The following is a 22,553-nucleotide window of genomic DNA, read 5'->3' as shown; positions in this document are numbered from 1 at the left end:
GGGCAGAGGCTCCCACCCCCACCTAACGGAAGAGGAGAATGGGCTCGAAGCCTTGGGACTGGGGAGTCTGGCCCCGTCACAGGGCAGGAGGCAGGCTCTGGTGTGTCATCAGGCCGGAGTAAGCCATTTTGGTTTTGTCTCCCTGCTCTCTGTGGCCCAGGCCAGGATCCCGGCCACCCAGCTGGGGCAGGGCTGGGGCTCCAGCTTGCAGGGGCTGGGGGCAGCCTGCTTGGTTCCCCCCAGCCCCTGCTCAAACACAGTCTGGATGGAGAATGGCTCCGAGAAGCTGGGAGGCAGATGTGGTGACGTCCCCGAGCCCACTCCCTGGACCCCTGCACTGCCTCCCCCCAACGATTGCTTTTATAATCCAGGCACGAATAAACAGACACATGAATAAATATTCTGAAAACAGTAACCATTTCCGTTTGAAACACAGGGGAAAGCCTACAGGGAGGCCTGGCTTGGTCCTGCCTCTTTGTTTTGACAAAGGAGTAAACTGAGGCACCAAGGCACACCCCCCCTTCTGATCTGAAGAGAGGAATGGGGTCCCAGCAGGTCTCCCTGCCAGGGCCCGGGATGCTGGCCGTCTCCAGCCCCGTCTGGCCCCTCTGTCCCTTGCTTCTGCCATGGAGAGGACCCTTTTCCAAACCCTCGAACGAACACGGGGCTGTCGCGGGTCCACAGTCACCCCTGAATCATTCATGAGGGAAGCAGCTGGCGGGCTGGGGCGGGAGAGAGGGGAGGCGGGCGGCTCCTACTGAAGTCAGGGGCGTCCACCTGATCCACACACGCTGGGGGGTCCAGTCAGGAGGGTACGTCTGTGTCACAGGCCTGCAGCCTGCGGATCTCCTGAGCCTGGAGATCAGTATGGACTCTCACCAGGGGCCCTGGCCCCTTCACCTTGGGGTCCAGCCACCAACAAGATTCGGGGCGCCCTGAGACACAGAGGACCTCATGTCAGCCGCAGGCCGTCCCCATGTGGCCTCCTGGCCCCTGCCAGATTCGCTACCTAACCCTGGCCTGGATTTGAGTGGGTGCCAGCGCATTGTGGAAATGAGAGGTGACGGCCTCCGACACCTCGTGGGGCACTTCAGAGAAAGGCCGTGGGCAAGGGCCCGGAAGAGGAGCATTTTAGGGAAGAGTCTCCCCAAAAGGGTCAGCCTCACACAGGAGGCCTGTGTAAATGAGGTCAGAACCAGGCAGGCGGCCAGTGTGGGGGTGTGAGCCTGCCCACCACCTGCACTGCACCAGGACCCCTGGCCGGGGCTGTGAAGGGAAGTGGTTTTCAACACCATTCGGACAGTCTACACTCTCCAGTGCCAGCTGCGCTCCCCCCGCCCCACCCCCGGGCTGTGACACTGCCATGGCCCCTCACTCCCCGCTGCTGTCCAGTGCCCAGGGAAGGAAGACCAGCAGCCGGCTCCTGGTGGCGCCCACCGCGCGGCTCAAGGGGGAGACCTGGAGGGAGCAAATCCGCGGGAGCGTGTCAGAGACCCTCCTAAAGCCACGGAGACAGTCCTGATTAGCGGTTCTGGGGCTGGATGGCCTGTCCAGGGGCCACAGGCCGGGAGGCCTCCGCGCAGGTGTGTCGAGGCTCGGTGGCGCGGGGTCTGGTGCTCCTGCGAAGCCGGCCCGACGCAGGGCGCCCACCCAGGGCAGCAAAGGTCCCTCCTCCCCGCTCTCCGGTCAGGCCCCGACTGGAACCCCCTCCTCCGCACGGACGCACAGCGAAGGGCATCGGGGCGGTGGCCTCCGCGCCCGACGTCCACTCGGGGCGGTCTCCCGGGTCCGCGCGCAGCGCCCCGCGCGGACCGTCCTAGGGCCCTGCGCGACCCTCCCTGCCGTCAGCGCTCTCGGGAACACGTTCAGGACGTTCCCGGGCCGCCGAGTGGAGACGCAGCCCGTCCTGCAGAGCCCAGGACGGCGGGACGGGGCTCTGCGCGCCCGGGGCGCAGCCCCCCAACGTGGGCAGGGCGGGAGGGCCGTCGGGGGCCGTCCAGCACCACATCACGCTCTCGATATCGGAGACCAGCCGCGCAGACGGAGCCCTGGCTACTCTGAGACGGGCTAAGCGGCCTCCGCTTCCCCGCGTGCCAACCTAGGAGGAAGGGCTCGGTGCGAACCAGCCTTTTCAGCCACGTGCCCTAAAGCAAGATGGAGCCTCACAGGTTCCCTGCCCAACTCCAAGATGGCGACCCCTACCCTCCCCGTGGACGGCCCCTGCCCATTTGCAAGATGGCGGCAGCCTGGTGGAAAGCGCGCTGCCCGCCGCCTGACTCGCCACGTACCCACTCTCAAGATGGCTTCTCTCGCAAGCCCCACGCAGGAGAGCAGCTCGCTCACTGGCTCAGCCTCCGTGATATGATCCCGCCTTCTCTCCCCTCCCCCGTCTCCACGGGTCGTTTCCGCTTCGAGCCCTGACGGACGGCCGCCTTCCCCAATGGCCGCCTGCCATTCCTCTTGGCTCCACCCCCCCCGACAGCCTCCGAGCCATTGGGAGGCGCTGGCAGGGACCCGCGGTGCCCGCCCCGCCCCCTCCCCGTGGCGGGAGCCAATGGGCAAAGCGCGCGGGGGACGTGTTCGGGCGTCTCCGCCATTTTGTGAGTCTATAACTCGGAGCCGTTGGGTCGGTTCCTGCTATTCCGGCGCCTCCACTCCGTCCCCTGCGGGTCTCCTCCGTGTGCAATGGACGGGTAAGCATTGTCTCTCCGCGCTCCCCGACGGCCGCCTCGCGCTCCATCTCTCCCCTCGCCGCCGCCCGGGCATCTTTGGGGCCGCGGGTCGCGCGTCGCTCCGCCTCCGCCCGGGTTCTCGGGCGCCCCCGGGGTTCCTCCTCTCCCTGGGCCTGGGGCGCGGCCGCAGGGGAGGTTGCCGGGGGCCGCCAGGCGGGCAGCGCCCCCTGGGCCGGGAGGGAGTGGGCCGGGCCCGAGTCCTGCCCGTTTCCGGCCCCCGCGTACCTCGGCCCGAACGCACGCGGCGGCCGCGCGGCCCTTCCCGCTTCCCGTCCGTGTCCCGCGCGCACGCGCCAGCCTACGCGCGCCCTGTGAGGGCCTTCCCGCTCCCCGTACCCCCTTCGCGCGCCCGGTGTGGCCCTTTCCGCTCCCCGTCGAGCCTCCGCGCTTGCGTGCGCAGCTCTCCGCGTCCCCCCTCCCCCCCGTTGGGCTTTGCGCGTGCGCGGTCTTTCCCGCCGCGCGGACTCTGTCCTGGGCCTCCCCCGCCCGCCGGGGGCCCGGGCGCGGCCGGGAGACGCCGCCCTCCTGCCCGGAAGGGTGCGGGCCCTCCTCCGCCTTCTCCGGCCGCCGGGCCCCTCCCCGTCTACCCACAAAGGATGGCCGCGCGCCCGGCCCCCCACCCCCCTTTGTTCCTGCCCGCGGGGGGCGCTCCGGGCCGGCCGTTCCCCGCGGGCGGAGCCCCCGGCGGCGGGGCAGCCGCTCGGGCCGGGGCCGTGGTGGCGCTGGCTCGTCGCGGGTCCTGGGACGCGGGGCCGACGCGCCTGAGTCGGAGGGCACTGGGTGTTGGGGCGCGGCTGGTCCGGGGGGCGGTGGGCGCTCGCGGGGCGGGGCGGGGGCCGCGGCTTCCGGAGCCGGAGGGTCCCGCGGGCGGCGCGGCCTCGCCTGCCCGGATCCCGAGCGTCGAGCGCGCCCTCCTCCCGCCCCTGGGCTGACCCTCGGGCGGGGCGCGCGACGCCTGCAGGGTCACGTGTGCCGGGGCCTGGGGTTGGAAATGATCGGTTTCGGGCTGACTCGCATCCGGGCCTCGAGCGGGAGGAGCGCGGGCTGCTCGCGGGGCGCCGGCCGCACGGTCTCGGCCGTGCCGCGGCCTTGCCCAGGGAGGGCCCCCCGACCGCCGCAGACCTGCGCGCGAGGCCGGGCCGGGGCGTGGAAGCCGGAGCCGCTCCGGGTCAGCGCGCCGAGCCGCGTGCTTCTCATTCTTTGCGGTTTTCTGGGAAGCTGCTTTTTGGCTCAGGAAGGCTTTTTAAAAGTCAGTTGATTACCGGTGCGTGGGAGGTTTTCCGTGTCGCCCTTTGGTAGCGGGAGGTGAAGGCCCTGCTGTGAGGGACCCCAAACGGGTGAGAAAGGGCAGGTGACCATGACCACAGCGGTGTTTTGAGTCCTGCAAGCTTGGTTCCCCGAGGGCAGGAGGGCAGGAACCAGGAGGTCTCCGAACCAAAGAGGGAAATAGTGCAGGAAGCTGGCTTTTGTCCAGGCCGGGGGCGCAGGGGGCTGCCCCAGGGCCCCTGCCAGGTCTGAGTCTGCCACAGCCTTTCCCTGGCCCGGCCCGGGGCCGTCGTGACGACAGGGTGGGTTTGTCCGGGGCCTCCAGGCCTTGGCACACGGTTGGGTAAACCCCTTCCTGGAGCGATGCCCGTGGGTCGGCGAGGACCTGGTCCGTTTGTAGGTGCCACAGCAGTGCCCTCGCATGTGCTGAGAGCGGAGGCGGGCAGGGCTGTGGGAGCCTCCCTCCGGAGCCATGTTTTCTTCCCGCCTTCCGCAGCCCGCCTGAGTCGGGGAGAAAGGCCAGGCACGCGGAACCAGGTTGATGAGTAAGCGGCGTTCATTTTACGGGACGGCTTCTGCGGAGCTGCCCCCCAGATCTCTCAGACGTCTGACCCCAGAGCCTGAGGGCCTCTTTCACCTGGTCTCCTGCCCCGTTAGAAAACGTTCCCGAAGCGCTTCCGTTTCCCGTGACACAGACCACAGTGCTCGAACCTCCGCGTCAGGGGTCAGGCCCGGGGGCGGGGCCTGGTCCTGCGGGGAGGGAGCGAGCGGGAGGACAATGGTGGCTCCTCTGCACGTGGAGGCTACGCAGAGCAACACTCACTTCCTGCCTTCCGCGGTCTCCTCAGCAGAGGGCCTCGGAGGGGATGTTGTGCAGCCAGAGGCCACGCTGGTGGCGGTGGGGGGGCCTCCCTGGGCGGAGGGACGGCCTCTGGCCTGCCGAGACGGCGGCACACCCGGCTAACTGTTGTCCTCTCTTTCTCTCTACAGCATCGTCCCAGACATAGCAGTTGGTACAAAGGTAGGCGCTCTGGCTCCGGTTCCTCCTCACGCTCGCGCACCAAGTCTGCGCTGACCCGCGTGGGCCCGTCTGCTCGCCTCCAGTGCCCCCGTGTGGCCCCGCCCAGCGGCGTCACACCCGTCCCGGGCTGGGCCTTCCGGGCCTTGTGGGCCTTCGGGCTTCTCTGCCGGCAAGAGGCCTGCTTGTACCCACCCAGGCTGAAGCGGCTGCACACTGGGGCTGAGGGGACGTCTGGTTGGACGTGGGCCACGTCCACGTCTGGTTATGCCCCGGGCGGTTGGTGGGGGGGGCGGAGGACCGTCGGGGCTGCTGCTGGTGGTGGTCCGGATCGCAGAGCTTTTGCTGCGAAGGACTCCGTAGCCTCTTTGAAGGGAGGGGAAGGAGAGCCCCGCGGTCTCTGCACAGCGGTTGTGTCACCTCTGAGTGGGAAGACTCGGCGGGGGACGTGGGGCCGCGGTGATCCTGCTCCCCAGTGGGGGACCAGGCCTTGGTGCACCCACGTGTGTGACCGCCAGGAATCCTGGGGCTGACAGAGCCCCGGAGTCCTGCCGGTTCCCAGCTCTGTCCTGGGGGTGGCTGGGAGCCAGGGGAGTCCCCCCGCCGCGGTCGAGGTTCCTGAGCTCCCTGCTGGGGGCTCGGGTGACCTGAGCCGGCAGCCAGATGGTTTCTGGTCAGTCGGCCATGATGCCTGGGCTGGGTTTCACTTTCCCAAGTGGGTTTTTGTCTTCACCCGCTGGCTGTCCTGATCTTCCTGCAGATAAAACCTGTTTGTTTGGCAGCAGGAGGGGAGAGGGACTTTGATCTGGAGCATTTGTCACTGGGCTGCGTGTCGACCTCCCCTTCCGTGGGAGCCGCTTTCCAGCTGGGACAGCTCTTCAGCGGCTGTCCTTGGAGTGGTCCCCCTTTGGCCATCGTCTTCCCAGGGGACCTTTGCTTCCAGAATCAGAGCTGAACAGACAGAAGCCCTGGGGGTGTTCTGCTTGGGGCAGGGGCTGAGGCGCACTGCCCGGCGCTACTCCTCAAACCTGTGTCCAGCCTGCAGGGGAGGATGTGGCCAGCTGTGTGGGAAGGGGTGCTGTCGAGGTTTCTAGCTCTCGATGGGACAGGTGGTTACTCGCTGCTGCCCCGGCAGAGCAGCCCCGAGCTCGGGAGCGACCACACACTCGAGGGTCTCACTCTGTTGATCCTACATGGGTTCCGGGATACGCGCTGGTGGGGCCTCCCAGCGCCGGCTTCAGAAGAGGGCCTGGCCTAGTCCAGCTGCGCATGGGGTCTGTCCTGCGGGCAGTCGCCCCTTGAGCCCCGTACTGTCCCAGTGCCATAAGGTGCTGCTGAGCACCCTGGCCCTGTGTCCTGGGGGTGGAGGGTGGGAGCGGGAGCTGACAGGTGGGCACTTGGTCCTCAGGACATGGTTGCGGGGGGACAGGGTGGCCAGGAATGCTGCTGCTCCTGGAAGTCACAGCCCCACCAACCCGGTCAGAGGCAGGCGCCCAGAAGCCCTTTCTAAGGCTGCATGGCTAACAGACGGGGATTCCTTTGTGAGCCTGTGGGGGCAGGTCAGGGTCTCAGGCCAGAGACAGAAGGGGCTTTGCTGTGGCTCAGGTTAGTGGGATCTGGACGTGCCTCCTCTTGGTGAGTGTCCTAAATGCTCTAGGTCCTGGGCATGGGCGTCGCCGGACTCGGCAGTCTTGAAGGCCAGCGGCAGCTGGGTGATGGTTTTTAACGTGCTCTGTGGTGTCAGACTTCCGCGCGGGACCAAGTCTTAACGGTTCATTCCTCTTTCTGAGCTGTGATGCCGACCTGTGGGCCGTTGGCCTCCAGAGCTGTGGGCTGGGAGGCCCTCTGCAGGTGCCGGCCTATCCTGGGGCCTGGGTCTGGGTTGTGACAAGCCTGCTGGAGCTCTCTGAGCCACGTGGGTCAGCCGTTCCTGGTCCTTATCCCCGAGGGCAGTCTGTAGGCGTCGTGGCATTCCTGTGCTGCTCTCGCGGGCTGCTGGGCGTGGAGGTTCTGAGGGGTTGTCGGGCGCCGGCGCCGGCACCGGCAGCGGGGAAGCCTGAGCATCCCTGGGTGGCTGTGCGAGGCTGAGCTGGTGGTTTGGAGCAGGGGCGGGGACGCGGTGTCGGAGACGCGGTGTTCTTGAGACGGAAGCAGCTGGAAAAGCGGTTTGGGGGAGAAGGGGTGGGGCTGCTGGCGGCCCGACTGGGCTCGTCTTCCCCATCCCAGCTGCGGTGCTGGGCCTTGAGACTTTTGGCTCCCGGTTTGGCATCCAGACATTCCTTGAGGAGTTACTCCTGGTTCTGGTCATGGAGCCCAGGACACAGATCTCGATCCTGGGGTCTGGTCTGCAGAGGGCAGAAGTGTTAGGTGGGAGCCAAGTCCACGTCCAGTGTGGCTCTTGTCGAGAGTGGCTCCATCCTTGGGCCTCCGTGGGAGGGCGGCTGCCTGCTTGCTAGGCCCCGGGTCCGTCTGACGTGCACCACACTGAGACCAGCAGGTGCACACGTTTGTGGAGAGACAGTGGCAGGCCACACGTCCCAGATGGCGTACACAAATGGGCCTTTGGGGTTCCTCAGGCCCTCATGGGCTCCCCCAGGTGCCCCCACCCGTCTCTGGACGGCACCTCCTGCTGCATCGAGGGGTAGTATTTCTGTCCAAAAGCCGTGAGGGCAGGCTCAGGTTCCCTCAGACGCCTGGAAAATAGGGCAGTCTCCTGTGGCCAAGCCGAGTGGCTGCCACGGGACAAGGGGGCTTTGTTCCCCGGGCCTGCCAGCAGCCCTGTGGTTGTCGAAGATGGTCCCCCAGTCTTGACACGGGCAGGGCTACACTGAGCTCTCCAGGACAGTGGGTGTGAGCTCGTGCCTGTGCAGCCCTGTCCGCGCACACGGAGGGTCTGCAGAGCGAGGAATGGCAGTGACGCACGGGCAAAGCCCCTGGGGGCGGTGGTCCCCTACCTCGCTCTCGGAAGAGGAGCAGTGTTTGGGGTTAGGACCATGTGGCCATGGCGAGGGAGGAACGGTCACAGCTTCGGGTATCGTGAAGCCAGTGTGGAGCAGAGAGGCGGGCACAGGGGGTCTGGGGGAGGTCCTCTGCTGTTGTGCTCTGCTCCACACACCCCCTCTCTCTTTCCAGCGGGGATCCGACGAGCTTTTCTCTGCCTGCGTCAGTAACGGACCCTTTATCATGAGCAGTAACTCGGCGTCTGCAGGTAACCCCGAGCGCAGTCCCTGGTTCTGGCTTGGGGGGGTTTCCTCCCGTCCATCCACACGTGCTCTGCTGCTTTGGAGGACACTTGGGTGAATTGGTCCTGGCTGTCTCGCCCTGGAGCCCGGTTTGTTCTCACCTGACTTCCTGTGGACGGTCAGACAGGCGGGGTGGATGCCAGGCGTGGGGGCTGCCCTGTCCTGGCTGTGGCTCAGCAGTCAGGAAGCTGGCTTCATGGGACCCGCGCGGCGCTCCGTGCCCTACAGTCCGCTCCTCTTTGCAGCAAATGGGAACGACAGCAAGAAGTTCAAGGGGGACAGCCGAAGTGCGGGCGTGCCCTCCAGAGTGATCCACATCCGGAAGCTCCCGGGCGACGTGACGGAGGGCGAGGTCATCTCTCTGGGGCTCCCCTTTGGGAAGGTCACCAATCTCCTGATGCTGAAAGGGAAGAATCAGGTACCCGCCTCAGCCGTGTGAGCCCCCATTCCCAGGAAGCCCCCGGGGCTCTGGGCGCGGCTCATGCCCTTGCCCCGCCAGGCCTTCATCGAGATGAACACGGAGGAGGCCGCCAACACCATGGTGAACTACTACACGTCCGTGACGCCCGTGCTGCGCGGCCAGCCCATCTACATCCAGTTCTCCAACCACAAGGAGCTCAAGACGGACAGCTCGCCCAACCAGGCAGTGCGTCCCCGGGCAGAGGACGGGGCGGGGCGGGGGAGCACAGGAGCTGGGGGCGGGGGACTCAGGGCCGGAACTGTCCCTCTGCCCCCACAGCGGGCCCAGGCCGCGCTGCAGGCGGTGAACTCCGTGCAGTCAGGAAACCTGGCCCTGGCGGCCTCGGCTGCCGCGGTGGATGCTGGGATGGCCATGGCCGGCCAGAGCCCAGTGCTGCGGATCATCGTGGAGAACCTTTTCTACCCGGTGACTCTGGATGTGCTCCACCAGGTGAGATGGCGGGGGGCTCGCGGCTGCTCAGGTCCTAGTCCCGGACCGCGGGGGTCCCCGGGTGGAGGCTGACCTTGCTCCTCTGGCAGATCTTTTCCAAGTTTGGTACGGTCCTGAAGATCATCACTTTCACCAAGAATAACCAGTTCCAGGCACTGTTGCAGTACGCCGACCCTGTGAGCGCCCAGCACGCCAAGCTGGTGAGTGGGGCCCTGGGATCCCCGCCCGGCCAGCACGCAGCCAGGGCTGCTCACGGGCCTCTCCCCGCAGTCGCTGGACGGACAGAACATCTACAACGCCTGCTGCACGCTCCGAATCGACTTCTCCAAGCTCACCAGCCTCAACGTCAAGTACAACAACGACAAGAGCCGGGACTACACGCGCCCTGACCTGCCTTCTGGTGACAGCCAGCCCTCGCTGGACCAGACCATGGCCGCCGCCTTTGGTAAGATGCCCGGCTGGGTGCCCAGGACCGCCGTGTGCCGTGGGAGGCGAGGATGCATAGCTCAGGCTCTGCCCCAGGCGCCCCGTGGCGCTGGCTCTGCCCAGGGAGGTTGGTGTGCGTTGCTCCTTGCAGGGCCACACGGCCCTCGGCCCAGGCCGCCTGCTTGGTGTGGGTCACGGACACACGCAGCCCTCACTTGCGGTCGAGGCGGTGGGTGCGATGATTAGTGTCTCGTTTGTTCCTAGGTGCGCCTGGTATAATGTCAGCCTCTCCGTATGCAGGAGCTGGTTTCCCTCCCACCTTTGCAATTCCTCAAGCCGCAGGTACTCAAACACTTGACCTGGGTCCCCACCGTCGCTCGTGCATGCCCACGCGCCTTTCAGTAGCTCTGCTTCCACGGGCAGCGGACGTGGGCACAGTCTCGGGGGGAGCCCGCCTTCTGGGTGCGGGCCTCTGGGTTCCCCGAGGAGCCTGGACAGGGCAGTCATAGGGCAGGGCAAGGCCATGCAGAGAACCTGCTAACCCCACAGTGTCTGGTCTGGTTCCCTTAAAGCACCTCTGGGCGAGGACGAGCGCGCACGGTGGTTGGAGGGCTGTGTCCCTCGTAGATGCGTTTAAGTGGTCCGGTAAGCAGAGCCGCGTGGGCCGCGTGGGCGCCCGTGAGCGTCCCCCCGGAGGGCCGGCCTGCACTCAAGACAGGCTCAGGCCTGCGGGGGCGCCTGCTGGTCGTCTGCATGGGGACGGGCGCCTGCATGCACGCTCGGCCGCGGCCCGCCCGGGGCTCGATTCTGCGTCCGCGGAGCAGAGCTGTTGTACTGTTGGGCGCATGTAGACGGGTCCAGACCCGGTGCAACCTGTGCCGTGGACAGAGGAAGGAGAAGCCAGCAAGCTGCCCAGTGGGCACTGGGCCGAGTGGCCGCGGGCACCTCCTGCGCGACTCCTTTGCATGAGGATAGGCAGGACCCGTGTTCGCCTCTTGGCAGTGAACCCTGGGCGCCGTTGCTGACCTCCCGACCGCCCTTCCCTCCCCAGGCCTCTCTGTCCCTAACGTGCACGGGGCGCTGGCCCCCCTGGCCATCCCATCCGCGGCGGCGGCAGCGGCGGCGGCGGGCCGGATCGCCATCCCAGGCCTGGCCGGGGCGGGGAATTCTGTCCTGCTGGTCAGCAACCTCAACCCCGAGGTACGTGCCTCTTCTTCCAGGCTGTCGGTCCCGGAAGCACAAGCGGGGGAGTCACACTCAGGGTCCTAGAGCGAACACCAGCAGGCTGGCCTCCGTCTGCCCCAGGAGCCGGGGTCTCAGGGTTCTCCCTGCGGGGCGCGGTGTAGCCCCTCTGCACTGGCCCGCTCGCTGCTCCTTCCTCCGTGCTCAGAGTTCTCTCGTTCTTCACGCCTTGTTGACGTTTCCAATTCCGTAATACGCAGTCGAAATGGTTTTCCATACGGGAAAGTGGTCCTTAGAATTTCTAGCCCAATTGGGCGGGTCTGAAGCAGCCCGTGGGAGCAGGAGCGCCCCGCAGCCTCGGGTCGGGGGATGGCCATGCCGTGCCCGTGCCCGTGGCTGCGTCTGGCTCCTAGAGAGCTCGGGTGAGCTGGCGGGGGCTCGCGGTCTTTAACTCTGGGAAGTCGGGACCGGCCTTAATGAGCACTTCAGACTGTTCTGTCATCTGTCTGCCCCTCCTGTGACTTCCTGGCCTGGGGTGGCCGGCCCGCGGCTCGTCGGGCCCGACGCCAGCGAAGCCCTCCACTAACAGACTCGCTCCGCCTTGTGCTTGTGTGAGCCTGGCGCAGGGGCCCGTCCGGCGGGCGCGCAGGAGGCAGTGGCCCCCCGGTCTCCTGCCCGCCTCGGGGAAGGGCCTCTCCTGCTGTGTTGCGAGGTGAACCTGTGACTTGTAATGTGTGTAGATCTGACTGATGGAGCGCTCGTATTTCTTATGTATTTACTGACCTGTGTTTTTTTGCTACTTTTTTTCTTTTCTCCCCTTCCCCTTTCCCAATTTGTTTTCTTGCCCTGATCCGGAATTTCTTTGCCAACTGACTGCACGGTTCTTCTGCTTCCTGTTGTTGCTTGAAACAAAACAAAACCATAAATAAATAAACAAACAAAATTCCCCCTCAAACCCTGCTCTCCGGAAACCAACCTGCCCTTGAATATTAACATCTTGACAACTTCATCATCCATCAACCTGCACGCCTGCGGGGCTGCCTCCTCGTGGTGGACGATTGGCGTCTCGCCCCCTGACCTCTCCCTTTCCCTGTCCCTCGCTGCCTTGCTCTGCTGTCCTCTAAAGAGAGTCACACCCCAAAGCCTCTTTATTCTTTTCGGTATGTTATCATTCACACTTTTATTACCTTGTTTTCATTTAATGGAGGTTATTTTTGACGCCCTAAGATGTACTATGAGTTTGCAGTTGGGCCCTGGGCCTCGTTACGTGGCTTGCCTTCGGTTTGCGTATTTCCCCGACTGCGTAGACGCATGGTTTATTGCCCTGCATGCTTTTCGAAGAGTTAAAGCGTGTTGGTAGCATGCTAAAGTGATGGTTCTTGGCCATCGGCCTTTCCTGGATTTCAGGACTTCTCTGCTGAAGGTAGTCCTCCTGGTCACGCTCCCTGTGCTAGACGCAGGGCCCAAAGGCAGAATAAGCAACCTTCGGGAAGAGCCGGCCCTCTGCGGGGTGCGCGGGGCGGGGGGTGGGGGTGCTGGCGGGGGAGGCGGCTCGGGGCTGCAGGCGGCTCAGTGCCTGTCCCTGTGCTCTTGAAGGCGTGTACGGCGACGTGCAGCGGGTGAAGATCTTGTTCAATAAGAAGGAGAACGCGCTGGTGCAGATGGCCGACGGGAGCCAGGCGCAGCTGGGTGAGGCGGCGAGGCCCGGGGCTGTGGTCGGGCGGGGTGTCCCCGGGCCGGTGCCCAGGGCACCTGCAGTCACACACATCCCACCCCTGCACCCCCCACCAGCCATGAGCCACCTCAATGGGCACAAGCTGCACGGAAAGCCGGTGCGCATCACGCTGTCCAAGCACCAGAATGTGCAGCTGCCCCGTGAGGGCCAGGAGGATCAGGGCCTCACCAAGGACTACGGCAACTCCCCCCTGCACCGCTTCAAGAAGCCGGGCTCCAAGAACTTCCAGAACATCTTCCCGCCTTCAGCCACCCTGCACCTCTCCAACATCCCGTAGGTGCTGGGCGCGGTTTGAAGGGGGCCTCTCCCGATTGTATTCAGAACTTGCCCGACTGCTGGGGGGGGGGGGGCTGGCGCAGGAGGGGCTGGCGCAGGAGGGGCTGGGGCACGCCTGTTGGACGTCCTTCCTGGGCCCCGCTCAGGCTCTCCGCGCCCCTCCAGGCCCTCCCGGGAAGCAGCCGTGTTCAGCCCCCTTCTCTCCGCAGGCCCTCAGTGTCTGAGGACGACCTGAAGATCCTTTTCTCCAGCAACGGCGGGATCGTCAAGGGGTTCAAGTTCTTCCAGTGAGTGCCCCCTGCCCCCCCCCCCCCAGCCCTGTTCTGCCCTCGGGCCCACCCCCAGGCCCGTCCTCACCGCCCTCACTCCCCGGCCCCCAGGAAGGACCGCAAAATGGCGCTGATCCAGATGGGCTCCGTGGAGGAGGCCATCCAGGCGCTCATCGACCTGCACAACCACGACCTGGGCGAGAACCACCACCTGAGGGTCTCCTTCTCCAAGTCCACCATCTAGGGCTGCCGTGGACCAGCCTGCCGGTGCCCGGCCACAACTTCCATCATTCCAGAGAAAAGCCACTTTAAAAAGCAGCTGAAGTGACCTTAAAAGACCAGAGATTTTATTTTTTTAAAAGAGAAATCAGTTTACCTGTTTTTAAAAAAATTAAATCCGATTCACCTTACTTACCCTGGGGAGATGGGGTGCCGGCCTCAGGCTCTCGGGGACTAGTGGACAGTGCGCCCTGCTCCCCCCCCAGCCCCCCCAGCCCGTGCCTTCTGCAGCCTCTGCGGGGTGGGCGTTCCCAGACCTCGACTCGGCTTTCCTGTGCCTTACAACCCACTGCTCTGGCAGAGCCCCTCTGTGGGTGGGGGGGGGGCCTCCCGCGTGGGATCATGTGCCTGGTGCAGCGGGGGGCTGTGAGCTGCAGGGTCCAGCCGGCACCCCAACCCGTTCAATCAAGTGTGTGATTCGCCCCAGCCCCAGGGACCCTGACCCGGGGCAAGGCCCCGAGGGCACCGGCCACCTCCAGCTCTGAGCTCCGCCCCCCAGAACCTCTGTATTACGCTTCGACGCAGCTGCAGAGTCTGTGCCCAGCAATATTTCAACTTGACCAAATACTCTAATCTCATTTATATGCAAAAGAGATAGTTTTAAGTAACTTTTTATATAGCCAGATAAAAGTGGTGTGCGCGTACTCCGTTTCCTCGTGTTCTCACCTTGCATACTGTACTCTGACCTTACTCCTTGTGCTGAAGTCGTGGGGCAGGATCCAGATTCCAGGGCAGGCCGGCTGGGGGCCGGTGCAGGGGAGCCCCGGTCTTTCCCGAGGACACCCCCGGATGCCTTACACCTAACGGTCCCCCCACCCCCACCCCGGGGGGGGACAAGCGCTCTTAAAACTTCAGGGTTTCCGCTCTCCTGCAGATTTTGGACCAAAGTTTTGTTTGTTTTTTTGTCTGCCTCTAACGCTGGGGCCCCAGGAAGAGGGACAGCGGCCCCCGAGTCTTAACTGTCTCCTGCCCGTCGTCCTGCACTCACGGGTCCAAGGGGCTCCCCTGTGAGCAGACCCCATGCTGGCCAGCCCCTCCCTCGGGCCTGGACCCTCGAGTTTCCGTGTTGGGGTGGAACAAGGGTGTACATATTTATAATTTTTTATACCTGTTGTAAAACGAGGGGCAGCAAACATGGTTTTTTATAAAGGTGACACAGATGTATATTTTGGTAACCCACAGTTACAGGCTCAGTATTGTGACGGGGAGCGCGGCGCATCCCACGGCCCCCCCCCAGCGGCTTGTAATGCAGAGAGAACCGAATTAAAGCAATTTTACAACTCCTACCTTTTCTGTAGGCTCTTTCTTCTGTCCGTATTGTAGAGGGCAGCTGGCCAGTCTGCTGGACTTTGGAATAAATGTCTCTGCACCCTGCATTCGATCTCTGTGCTGCTTTGCTGCTGTTCCCCTTCCGCGTGAACTGCTGCTCTCGCTGCTGAGGCGGGTCGGGGGTCTGGCTGACTGCGTCTGCCACCCCACCCCCACCCCCCGCTGCGGGTTGGGGCCTGGCTCCCCGCACCTCGTCCCTTGTGTGCGGGGTTGCTGGGGGACGACGGTCCTCACACCAGTGACTCAGCCAGGACTCTGGTTGCTTTTGACCTTTTATTGTCTGACGGTGAAGCCTCATCCCCCCTCCCCCGCCCGCCCTGTGGCCTCCACCTACGCCCGCATGCGCCGCCCCCCCATCAGTCCTTGAACCTCCGGGCCGCCTGCATCTTGCGGTAGTAGCTCTCAGCCTCCGCCTCGCACGCGGTCTCGCGCTCGCTCAGCACCAGGCCGCCGGCCTTGCGCCTCAGCGTGGACTCGCGGCTGGCGGGGCCCAGCGCGCCATCGGCCGCGCCCAGCGGGGGCAGCCCCTCGCCGGTGGCCAGGTTCACCGTGGCCACCGCCCCGAAGCGCGGCTCCTCTTGGTCCACGTCACTGATGGACGAGCCGGGGGACACCCCTGGCGGCTTGGGCCCCACGCGGAAGCCGCCCTCGCCCTCCACGCCCTTGGCTGCGCCGCCCGCCGCCTTCCACTCCCAGGGCCCGTTCCCCGCGGACAGGTGGACCACGGGGTGGTGGGGCGCATGCGCGTCGATGGTGACGATGCTGGCCGAGTCGCGGTCCGACGGCGAGCGGTACTGCGAGGAGTCGGAGCTGGCGCTGGAGGACGAGGCGGTCTCAGCCAGCTTGGGGCCGGGCCCGCCCGGCGCCCCCGGCGCCTTGGACATGGCGATCACCTGTAGCAGCCGCGGTGGGTTGGCCACGCGGGGCTGTGCGGAGGCTGCGGCCGCCGCCGCCCCACTCTTCTCCGCCATCATGAGCCACTTGGCCCGCACGGTCGCGCTGCTCTTGGGAGACAAGCCCGTGGCCGCCTGCGCCCCCTCCTCAGGGATGTGCACCAGCGGCTGCGGCCCGGAGCGCGGGGGTAGAATGACCCGGGGCCCGAGCCCCGGCCGGGCCTGGACGGTGGGGTAGAGTGAAGGTGGGGCTCGACCCCCTTCCTCGCCCTCCTCCTCCTCCTCCTCCTCCTCCTCCTCTTCCTCCTCCTCCTCCTCCTCTTCCTCCTCCTCCGCCATGGGCTCCGTCGGTGCCCGCAGGTGGCCAGGGCTGGCCTCGTCCGGCAGCCCTGCCAGGCCCCGGCCCTCCAGCGACTTCTGCTTCCACTCGCTGATGAGCTGCTTGGAGCGGGAGGCGTCGAGGGGCACGTGGATGGTCATGTGGCGGCGAGCAGGGTCATCGAGCGAGGGTGTGCTGACACGGGGCAGGGTGTGGCTGAACGTGACCATGTTCTCCTTGCCCATGGGGCTGCGTGGGGCCAGCAAGTCCACGTCCACACTGGCCCGCTTCAGGCTGCCCAGGGAGGTCTTCTCTCTGGCTACCGGCCGGGGCCCGCCTTCCAGCCGCCCGGGTGGGCCCAGCTCGTCCGTGCTCACGGACTTGTTCTGCTGGTACACGGAGTCGTGGCCCCGCTGGGTCAGTGCCCGCAGCGCGTCCTTGGCCGGGGCCAGCGCCGTCGGCTTCTCTGTAGTTGGGGCCTGAAAGTTGCCCACAGCGTGGCAGGCCTGGGGGTGAGGCGGGGGCTGAAGACCAGACTTCTCACCGGGCAACAAACCTGCCCAGGCGGTCTGAGGGGAGAAGGCTGGCCCTCGATGCAGATTCAAAGGGCGGAGTCCCACCCTTTCCCCAGGGCGACAAATTCTGGTCAGGCCAATCGTGCTCTAAACACTCAGCAAGTCGCCCCTGAGACTCGGACTCCCGCATTCCAAGGAAGGAGACCCAGCAGAGTCCGCCCAGCGCAAGGCCAGTCCTACCCCCTCCACCTCCTCGCTGGGGGTCCGCCTCACCCTGCTCACAGACTCCCCAATCCCATCATCCCTTGGGGACCGCCCCCCCACCTCGGACCTCCCTCTGGGGGCCGGCCTCGCCCTCGGGCCGCCCCCCACCTCCGGCCTCCGCCCTAGGACCCCGCCCCCAGCTCGGCGCTCCCTAGACGGGGTCGGCCTCCCCCGCCCCTCACCAGGTAGGCGGCGATGCCAGCCCCGATGAGGAAGCCCGCGTAGACGTCCACCGGGTGGCTGCGGTACTGCGTGATCTGCGTGAGGCCGCAGACGCCCGCCGCGATGGCGAAGGCGAACACCAGGATGGGCTTGAGCAGCTTCGTGGTGTCGGAGATGACCGAGTTGAAGTACATCTGGGGGCGGGGCGGGGCGGGGCGGGTCAGAGCGCGGGCCGGGGGCGGGCAGGGAGCGGGCCGGGGGCGGGCCGGGACTCACCGACACGTAGACCGCCGCGAAGGCGGACAGCGTGGCGTGCTGCGACGGGAAGGTCTTCCTGGAAGAGGCGGCGGGTGAGCGCGGGCCGGGGCGCTCCGACCCCCCCCTCCCCCCCGCACGGCCGGGCCGGGCCGCTCACCGCGCAGACAGGATGGCGTGGGTGTCGTGGCCGGCGCAGATGTCCTGCGTGATGTAGGGGTTGGCCTCGCACGACGTGCCCAGCAGCGTGTAGTTGGGCTTGCACACGGTCAGGAAGAAGGGCGCGTGGTAGCCCGTGGCCAGCTGGATGACGTCGGTCACCAGGGCGGTGGCGCACAGGCCGAACACGTGGACGCCTGCGGGGCAGCGCGGTCAGGCGCCGGGGCTGGGGACGGGGAGGGGGGGTCGGGGGGGGCGACTCACCCACGAAGCGCACGGTGCGCCGCAGGAAGGAGTTGAAGCTGCAGCCCCCCGCGCTGATGCTGCCCTCGGCCCCGCCCGGGCCCCCGCCGCGGCCCCACAGCCGGGACTGCGCACAGTACAGCAGGCCCTCGCCGACCATGATCTGCCCGACAGCAAGGCTTTCAGCCGGGCTCGGCCCCCAGGGCGCCCGCAGGCCAGCCCAGGCCCCCGCCCCTCCCCCCGCCCCGGGCACTCACCGAGGCCGCAGGGGCGGCGAAGGCCAAGCTGAGGAGCATGAGCAGCGGGATGAGCTCCTCGTTGGTGCCCACATAGGGCATGGAGAGCGCGCGGTCGTAGCACTGGAAACCCACCTTGGCCGGCTTGAAGAGGTCCGTCAGCTCCAGGAAGTAGAGGGACACGATGGACGACGCCACTATGGGGAGCTGGGGGGGCAGCAGCCAGGGTCACCCCACCCTTGCTCACCAAGCCACCGCCCATCCCTCCCCATGCAGCCATCTGTCCCTGTGGTCCATCCTGCCGGCCGTTAGCCATCCTCCACCCCCCCCCACCCCGCCGCTGGCAGCTACTGAGCTCAGATTTGAGCAGGACCTCCTGAAGGACACTGGCTCTCCCTTCTGGGCCACGGGTCTCCAACCAGAGCACCCACAGGGGCCAGGCTGGGGCTGGCACTATGGGGACCGCGTACACGGGCGCCGGGGGGAAGGGTGGCCTGGCTGCCCCAAGAAGTAGCGTTCTCCATTTCATGGATGGCGAAGCAGACGCAGGTGAAGCCCAGAGAGGCCTCCGTGTTCACTTCTGCCTTCGATGCCACTTTCACGGGGTCCTGGCCCTCCGTCCAGCCCTGACTGGGGGTCTCCAGAGGGAAAAGCACCAAAGCTGGCCTTGTTAAGGAGCTGGCTCTTGTCCAAGGAGCACTTATTGAGTGCTCCCTGTGTGCAGGAATGAGGCCCAAGGCAGTTAAGCGACGCGGCCCCAGTCTTCTGCGGGGCTTGAATCCTGGTTCCGCCATCCCCTTGCCTCGGCTCCCTCGGCTGAAAGCGGGAATGCTAATCACCACTTCTCAGGGCTTCAGGACACAACTGGATGAATTGAGTATACAGGAAGCGCCTACACAGAACCCAGCACATGCGGGGCATTTAGTTATTCTCTCCTCCGCAACCATGAGCACCATCGGACTGGGGCGGCCGTGGACAGTGGACAGGGTTTCCGGCAGGGCCTGGGAAGAGTGTCCATGGGTCTGTCCTGCTCTGCGGACATGGCTTTCCAAGCTCCCAGGCGGTGTGGCTGCGGCCGTGACACCTGCCTGGCTCTCGCTGGGGAACTCTGCCCCAGCCTCCTCCCCGCCAGCAACACCTGCTGGCAAGGCCCGCTCTGGAGCCCACCATCCCCAGAGGGTCTCTGTGCACCCACTTCTTGCATCTGGAGACCTGGAGACCAAGGAGCATATAAGGCCCACACAGCACGATGCCCCGCCGCCGGACTTGTGTGTGTGTGAACACACTCAGGGAAGAGTCACAATCGGAGTAAAGCAAATTTTGCGCAGACATGGGGCCTTGCGAGCACCCGACTCGTCAGCCTCCGAGGGCCACTAGCACGCAGTGCTGATGCCTGGTGGTAACGGGCACAGGCACCCCATAAAACGGCCTGGCCTCCACGGTGGGGGGCCCTCTGGGGCCCGTCCCCAGGGGTGGGATCTGCAGAAAAACTCACGTGGGGCAGACCAAAGGGTTTTCTTCCCAGGAGCGTCTGGGACAAGCCCTGAATGTGCAGCCGCCCTGAGCTGGGGACTGCAAGGGGAGGGCTCCCCAGGAAACAGCCACGAGCAGAAGCTTGTCTAAAAAGGTGGGGGGGCGTCTGGGGGGCTCCATGGGTTGAGCCTCTGCCTTCCGCGCAGGTCCTGACCCCAGGGTCCTGGGATGGAGCCCCGCATCGCATCTCTGCTCGGCGGGGAGCCTGCTTCTCCCTCTCTCTCTGCCTGCCTCTCTGCTTGCGATCTCTGTCCATGTGAAGTAAATAAATACAATCTTAAAAAAATAAAAAATAAAATAAGTAAAAAGGTGGTGGGGAAGGACTCAAATCTGATAGATTTGAGTGGGCGTGGAACTCTCTGGAAGGATGCAGGTGAGGAGGACGGGGTGAGGAGGACCTGGGGGGGTGTGAGGAGAAACGGGGGGGGGGGGGGGGTGAGGAGGATGGGGGCGGGGGGGGGTGTGAGGAGGACTGCAGTGATCCAAGAAGATGGGGATTTGAACGCAAATTTGAAAAACAACCAGTTTCTGCTCCTTGTGGAGGGACCCAATGGCTTGGCCCTAAGCCACTGACTCTGTGACCCTGCGGGGGAGGGGTGTTGCCCAGGACCAGGGGTCCTGCCTGGACCCCTCCATGGGGGGGCTTCCCCCCTACCCACGCCCCGGGTGGATGCAGCAGGGGAGATATGGCCACAGGATGTGTCCTAGGCTGGACCAACCTCCCCTGTGCCGTCATCAGCACTGAGTATGTGCCACCTGACTGCATGGCAAGTCTATTCTCCTAAACACTCGTAAAGCCCTCGCCGTGTGCCAGGCCTGTTCCGTCCGAGGCTTGTGCGACGCCAACCTCCCGCATTAGCAGAGGAAGGCTGGGAACTCAGACCCCGAGGCCTCACAGCCCACCCGCGGGAGGAGGACCCTGCAGCCCAGCCACCGGGTGGCCCCGGGGGCCTTGCTCAAGCCCTCCCTCCCCCCACTCCCACCAGGTGAGCTACCGACCGGGACCCCAGTCTGCAGGTCCCACTCCCCAGCATTTACCCAGGCTGTTTCCTTAGCCCGGAACACGCGGCTGTGCCTCCCGAACTCCTACTCGGCCTGCACAGCCCGACTCCTCTGACCCGCCACACCCGGGCACCCTGGCTGTGCCCACCCCTGTCCTTGAGCCGCAGAAGCCCCCGAGGGCGTGTGGAACCGGGGCCTCCGCCCCGCCCCCACCGGTACGACGCCCCCCGCCCCCCTCACCTCCACGAAGTAGAAGCAAGGAAGAAGCGTCATGCTGTCCTTCGGGCTTTTATTCTTCTCCTTGGTCGCGATCATGGTGCCGCGGGCTCCACAGGCCGTGGCTGGAGGGGACAAAGGCGCGCTGGAGGAGGGGAAGCGCAGGCCGAGCCCTGGCTGGGGGGGACCCGGTGCCCAGCGCCTGCGGGGGAGGGGCGGGCCCAGATGCGCAAGAACCGCCCCGGGGAAACTGAGGCTGGGGGAGAGGGGTGCCCCTGCGTCCTTCCCCTCCCCGACGCCGCGCAGTGCGGCGCTGCCAAACAATCCAGCTGCCGCGCCCCCCCCCCCCCCCGCCATGCACCGCAGATGGGGGGTGGGCAGGGGCCCAGTAGAGGGCGGGGCCGGCCGGATTTAGGAGGCCCCCCCCCAGCCGGCTGGGGCCTCTTGCTGCGTCAGGGCGGGGGGCCCCGGGGTGGGGCAAGGAGGGTCCCGGCGGCCGGAAAAGGGGTGCGGCCCGGGCCCTCCGCCCGCAGGCCCCTCACCTGGCGCGCGGGCGCTCGGAGGGCGGAGCCGGCGGGCGCGCGGGGCGGGGGCTGCGGCGCGGCGAGCACAAAGCGCGGCCCCTCCCCCGCGGGGGCGGAGGGGCGCGGCGCGCGCGAGGGCTGGGAGCGGAGGGGGCCGCGCCCGGCCCGAGACCCCGCGCCCGCGACGGCCTACGTGCGGCGCGAGGGGCGGGGGCTCTTTGTCTCGGCGCGTCGGGGGCGCCGCGCGCGTCCGTCGCCGGGCTGGTTCCCCGGGCGCGCGCCGGGCCCCCGCTTCCTGCGTCTGGGGACCTCGGGGGTCTCTGGGGTCTCGGGTCCCCGTAGGGACGGACTAGGGCCGGGGTCGGCGCTCCCCTCCCCTGCCGGGCCCCTCGCGTCGGCCTCGGGAGCCCCCTGGACGCTGGGCGCGGGGCGGGGTGTCTGGGTCCCGGGGTCCCCGGCTCTCCGTGGGTCTCGCGGGGTCTCCGCCTGTCTCTGCCCGCCCCACGCCCGGTCTCTGCCCCCTCCCCGGGGCCCGCCGCTCGCCGGGGCGCGTTTCCATGGCGAGGGCCCCGGGCGCCGGCGCAGTCTGGAGACTAGAGAGGCCCGGGAGCTTGTCCGGGTCCCTACCGTGCCCCCCAACCCCGCCTCGCGCGCCCGCCCGGGGTCTGCCCTTTGCGGGTCTGCAGGCCCCTCGCCAGGCTCCCAGCGGGCCGAGGCGCACGGCACGACGCCCCGGGATGCGGGGCGGCAGGTACGGGTCTCGCGATGGATGCGGGGTGCGCACCAAGGCGGCGCTTGGGGCTGGCGGGCGCTTCCCCCTTCCCACGCACACCGTGTGGGATAGGGACTGGCTGACCCTTCATCTTGCGAATGGGGCACCCGAGGCCCCAGGGAACTTAAATCACTGTCCGAGGTCGCCAGGCCTCAAAAGGCAGGATTTTACTCGGTTCATTTATTCACAAACTCTTGAGCGCCCACTGTATACTGGACCCTGTAGAGTGTCTGGGGAGCCACTGAGACGTGGGCAGACCCTGACTAATCCTGAAGTTAAGCGCCTCGTGGGAACAGAGGGTGGGGGCTGCATTAATTGAGCGCCTACTGTTTGTCGCCTGTGGTCTTTATTTCTCTTCAGCCATTTAGACCCCATCTCTGTTGTGGCTTGGACCCTTCCGGCTTGAAAGAGGCAGCTCCTTGGGCTTTCAAAGACCATGGTCTGTGTGGTGAAGACTGAGCTCCAGAGGGTTCAAATCCACCTCTCCGGGGCCTCAGTTTCCTCACCTGTAAGTGGGCGTGACGAGGGCTGCATCGGACTGGCTGGCCCACCTCCCCAAAACCCCGGGTGGGTGTTGGTTTCCTCTGCCAGCCAGGGGCAGAGCGAGGGCAGCGATTCGGAATCCCAGTGTCGAAAGATGTCCTCAAACAGCCCTCCAAAGGCAGGAGGAGAAGCGGAAATGGGGCTCTCTTGGGTGCTTCCTGGGGGGCAGGAGCAGGAAGGGTTGTCCTGCCCCCCCCCAACATCGCAGGGGTGGGTGGGAGAGGGTGAGGGGGGGATCTAAGGGTCCTGGGTG

At 66.2% G+C, this 22,553-nt stretch overlaps 2 protein-coding genes across 6 annotated transcripts; one reads left to right on the top strand and one right to left on the bottom strand.

Moving 5' to 3' along the window:
* Nucleotides 1-2,526: 2,526 nt before the first annotated feature.
* On the top strand, nt 2,527-14,621 carry PTBP1 (polypyrimidine tract binding protein 1). Of its 4 annotated transcripts, none has more exons than XM_082737953.1 (15): nt 2,527-2,693; nt 4,989-5,019; nt 8,149-8,224; nt 8,504-8,676; nt 8,758-8,904; nt 8,998-9,168; nt 9,258-9,368; nt 9,439-9,613; nt 9,859-9,936; nt 10,646-10,794; nt 11,903-11,936; nt 12,373-12,465; nt 12,568-12,784; nt 12,997-13,074; nt 13,168-14,621. In XM_082737953.1, the coding sequence occupies exons 1-15, from the start codon at nt 2,686-2,688 to the stop codon at nt 13,298-13,300; spliced, it is 1,674 nt and encodes a 557-aa protein (XP_082594079.1). In that variant the 5' UTR covers nt 2,527-2,685; the 3' UTR covers nt 13,301-14,621. The 4 variants fall into 4 exon arrangements, with proteins under 4 accessions (XP_082594079.1, XP_082594080.1, XP_082594078.1 ...); XM_082737951.1 differs by lacking the exon at nt 2,527-2,693 and adding an exon at nt 3,314-3,468; XM_082737954.1 differs by lacking the exon at nt 9,859-9,936 and having other exon boundaries at nt 2,554-2,693.
* Nucleotides 14,622-14,978: 357 nt separating this feature from the next.
* PLPPR3 (phospholipid phosphatase related 3) lies at nt 14,979-20,993 on the bottom strand. 2 transcript variants are annotated; one of them, XM_082688562.1, is made up of 7 exons: nt 20,486-20,993; nt 17,732-17,917; nt 17,496-17,637; nt 17,233-17,428; nt 17,094-17,151; nt 16,838-17,011; nt 14,979-16,445 (listed from the first exon to the last, which is right to left on the bottom strand). In XM_082688562.1, exons 1-7 carry the CDS (start codon nt 20,816-20,818, stop codon nt 15,021-15,023), a joined length of 2,514 nt encoding a protein of 837 aa, XP_082544688.1. In that variant the 5' UTR covers nt 20,819-20,993; the 3' UTR covers nt 14,979-15,020. The 2 variants fall into 2 exon arrangements, with proteins under 2 accessions (XP_082544688.1, XP_082544689.1); XM_082688563.1 differs by having other exon boundaries at nt 14,980-16,382.
* Nucleotides 20,994-22,553: the final 1,560 nt, after the last annotated feature.

The sequence above is a fragment of the Mustela nivalis genome, assembly GCF_964662115.1.
Source record: "Mustela nivalis genome assembly, chromosome: 1".
NCBI classification, from domain to species: Eukaryota; Metazoa; Chordata; class Mammalia; order Carnivora; family Mustelidae; genus Mustela; species Mustela nivalis.
This window is presented reverse-complemented; position numbering and strand designations above follow the sequence as displayed.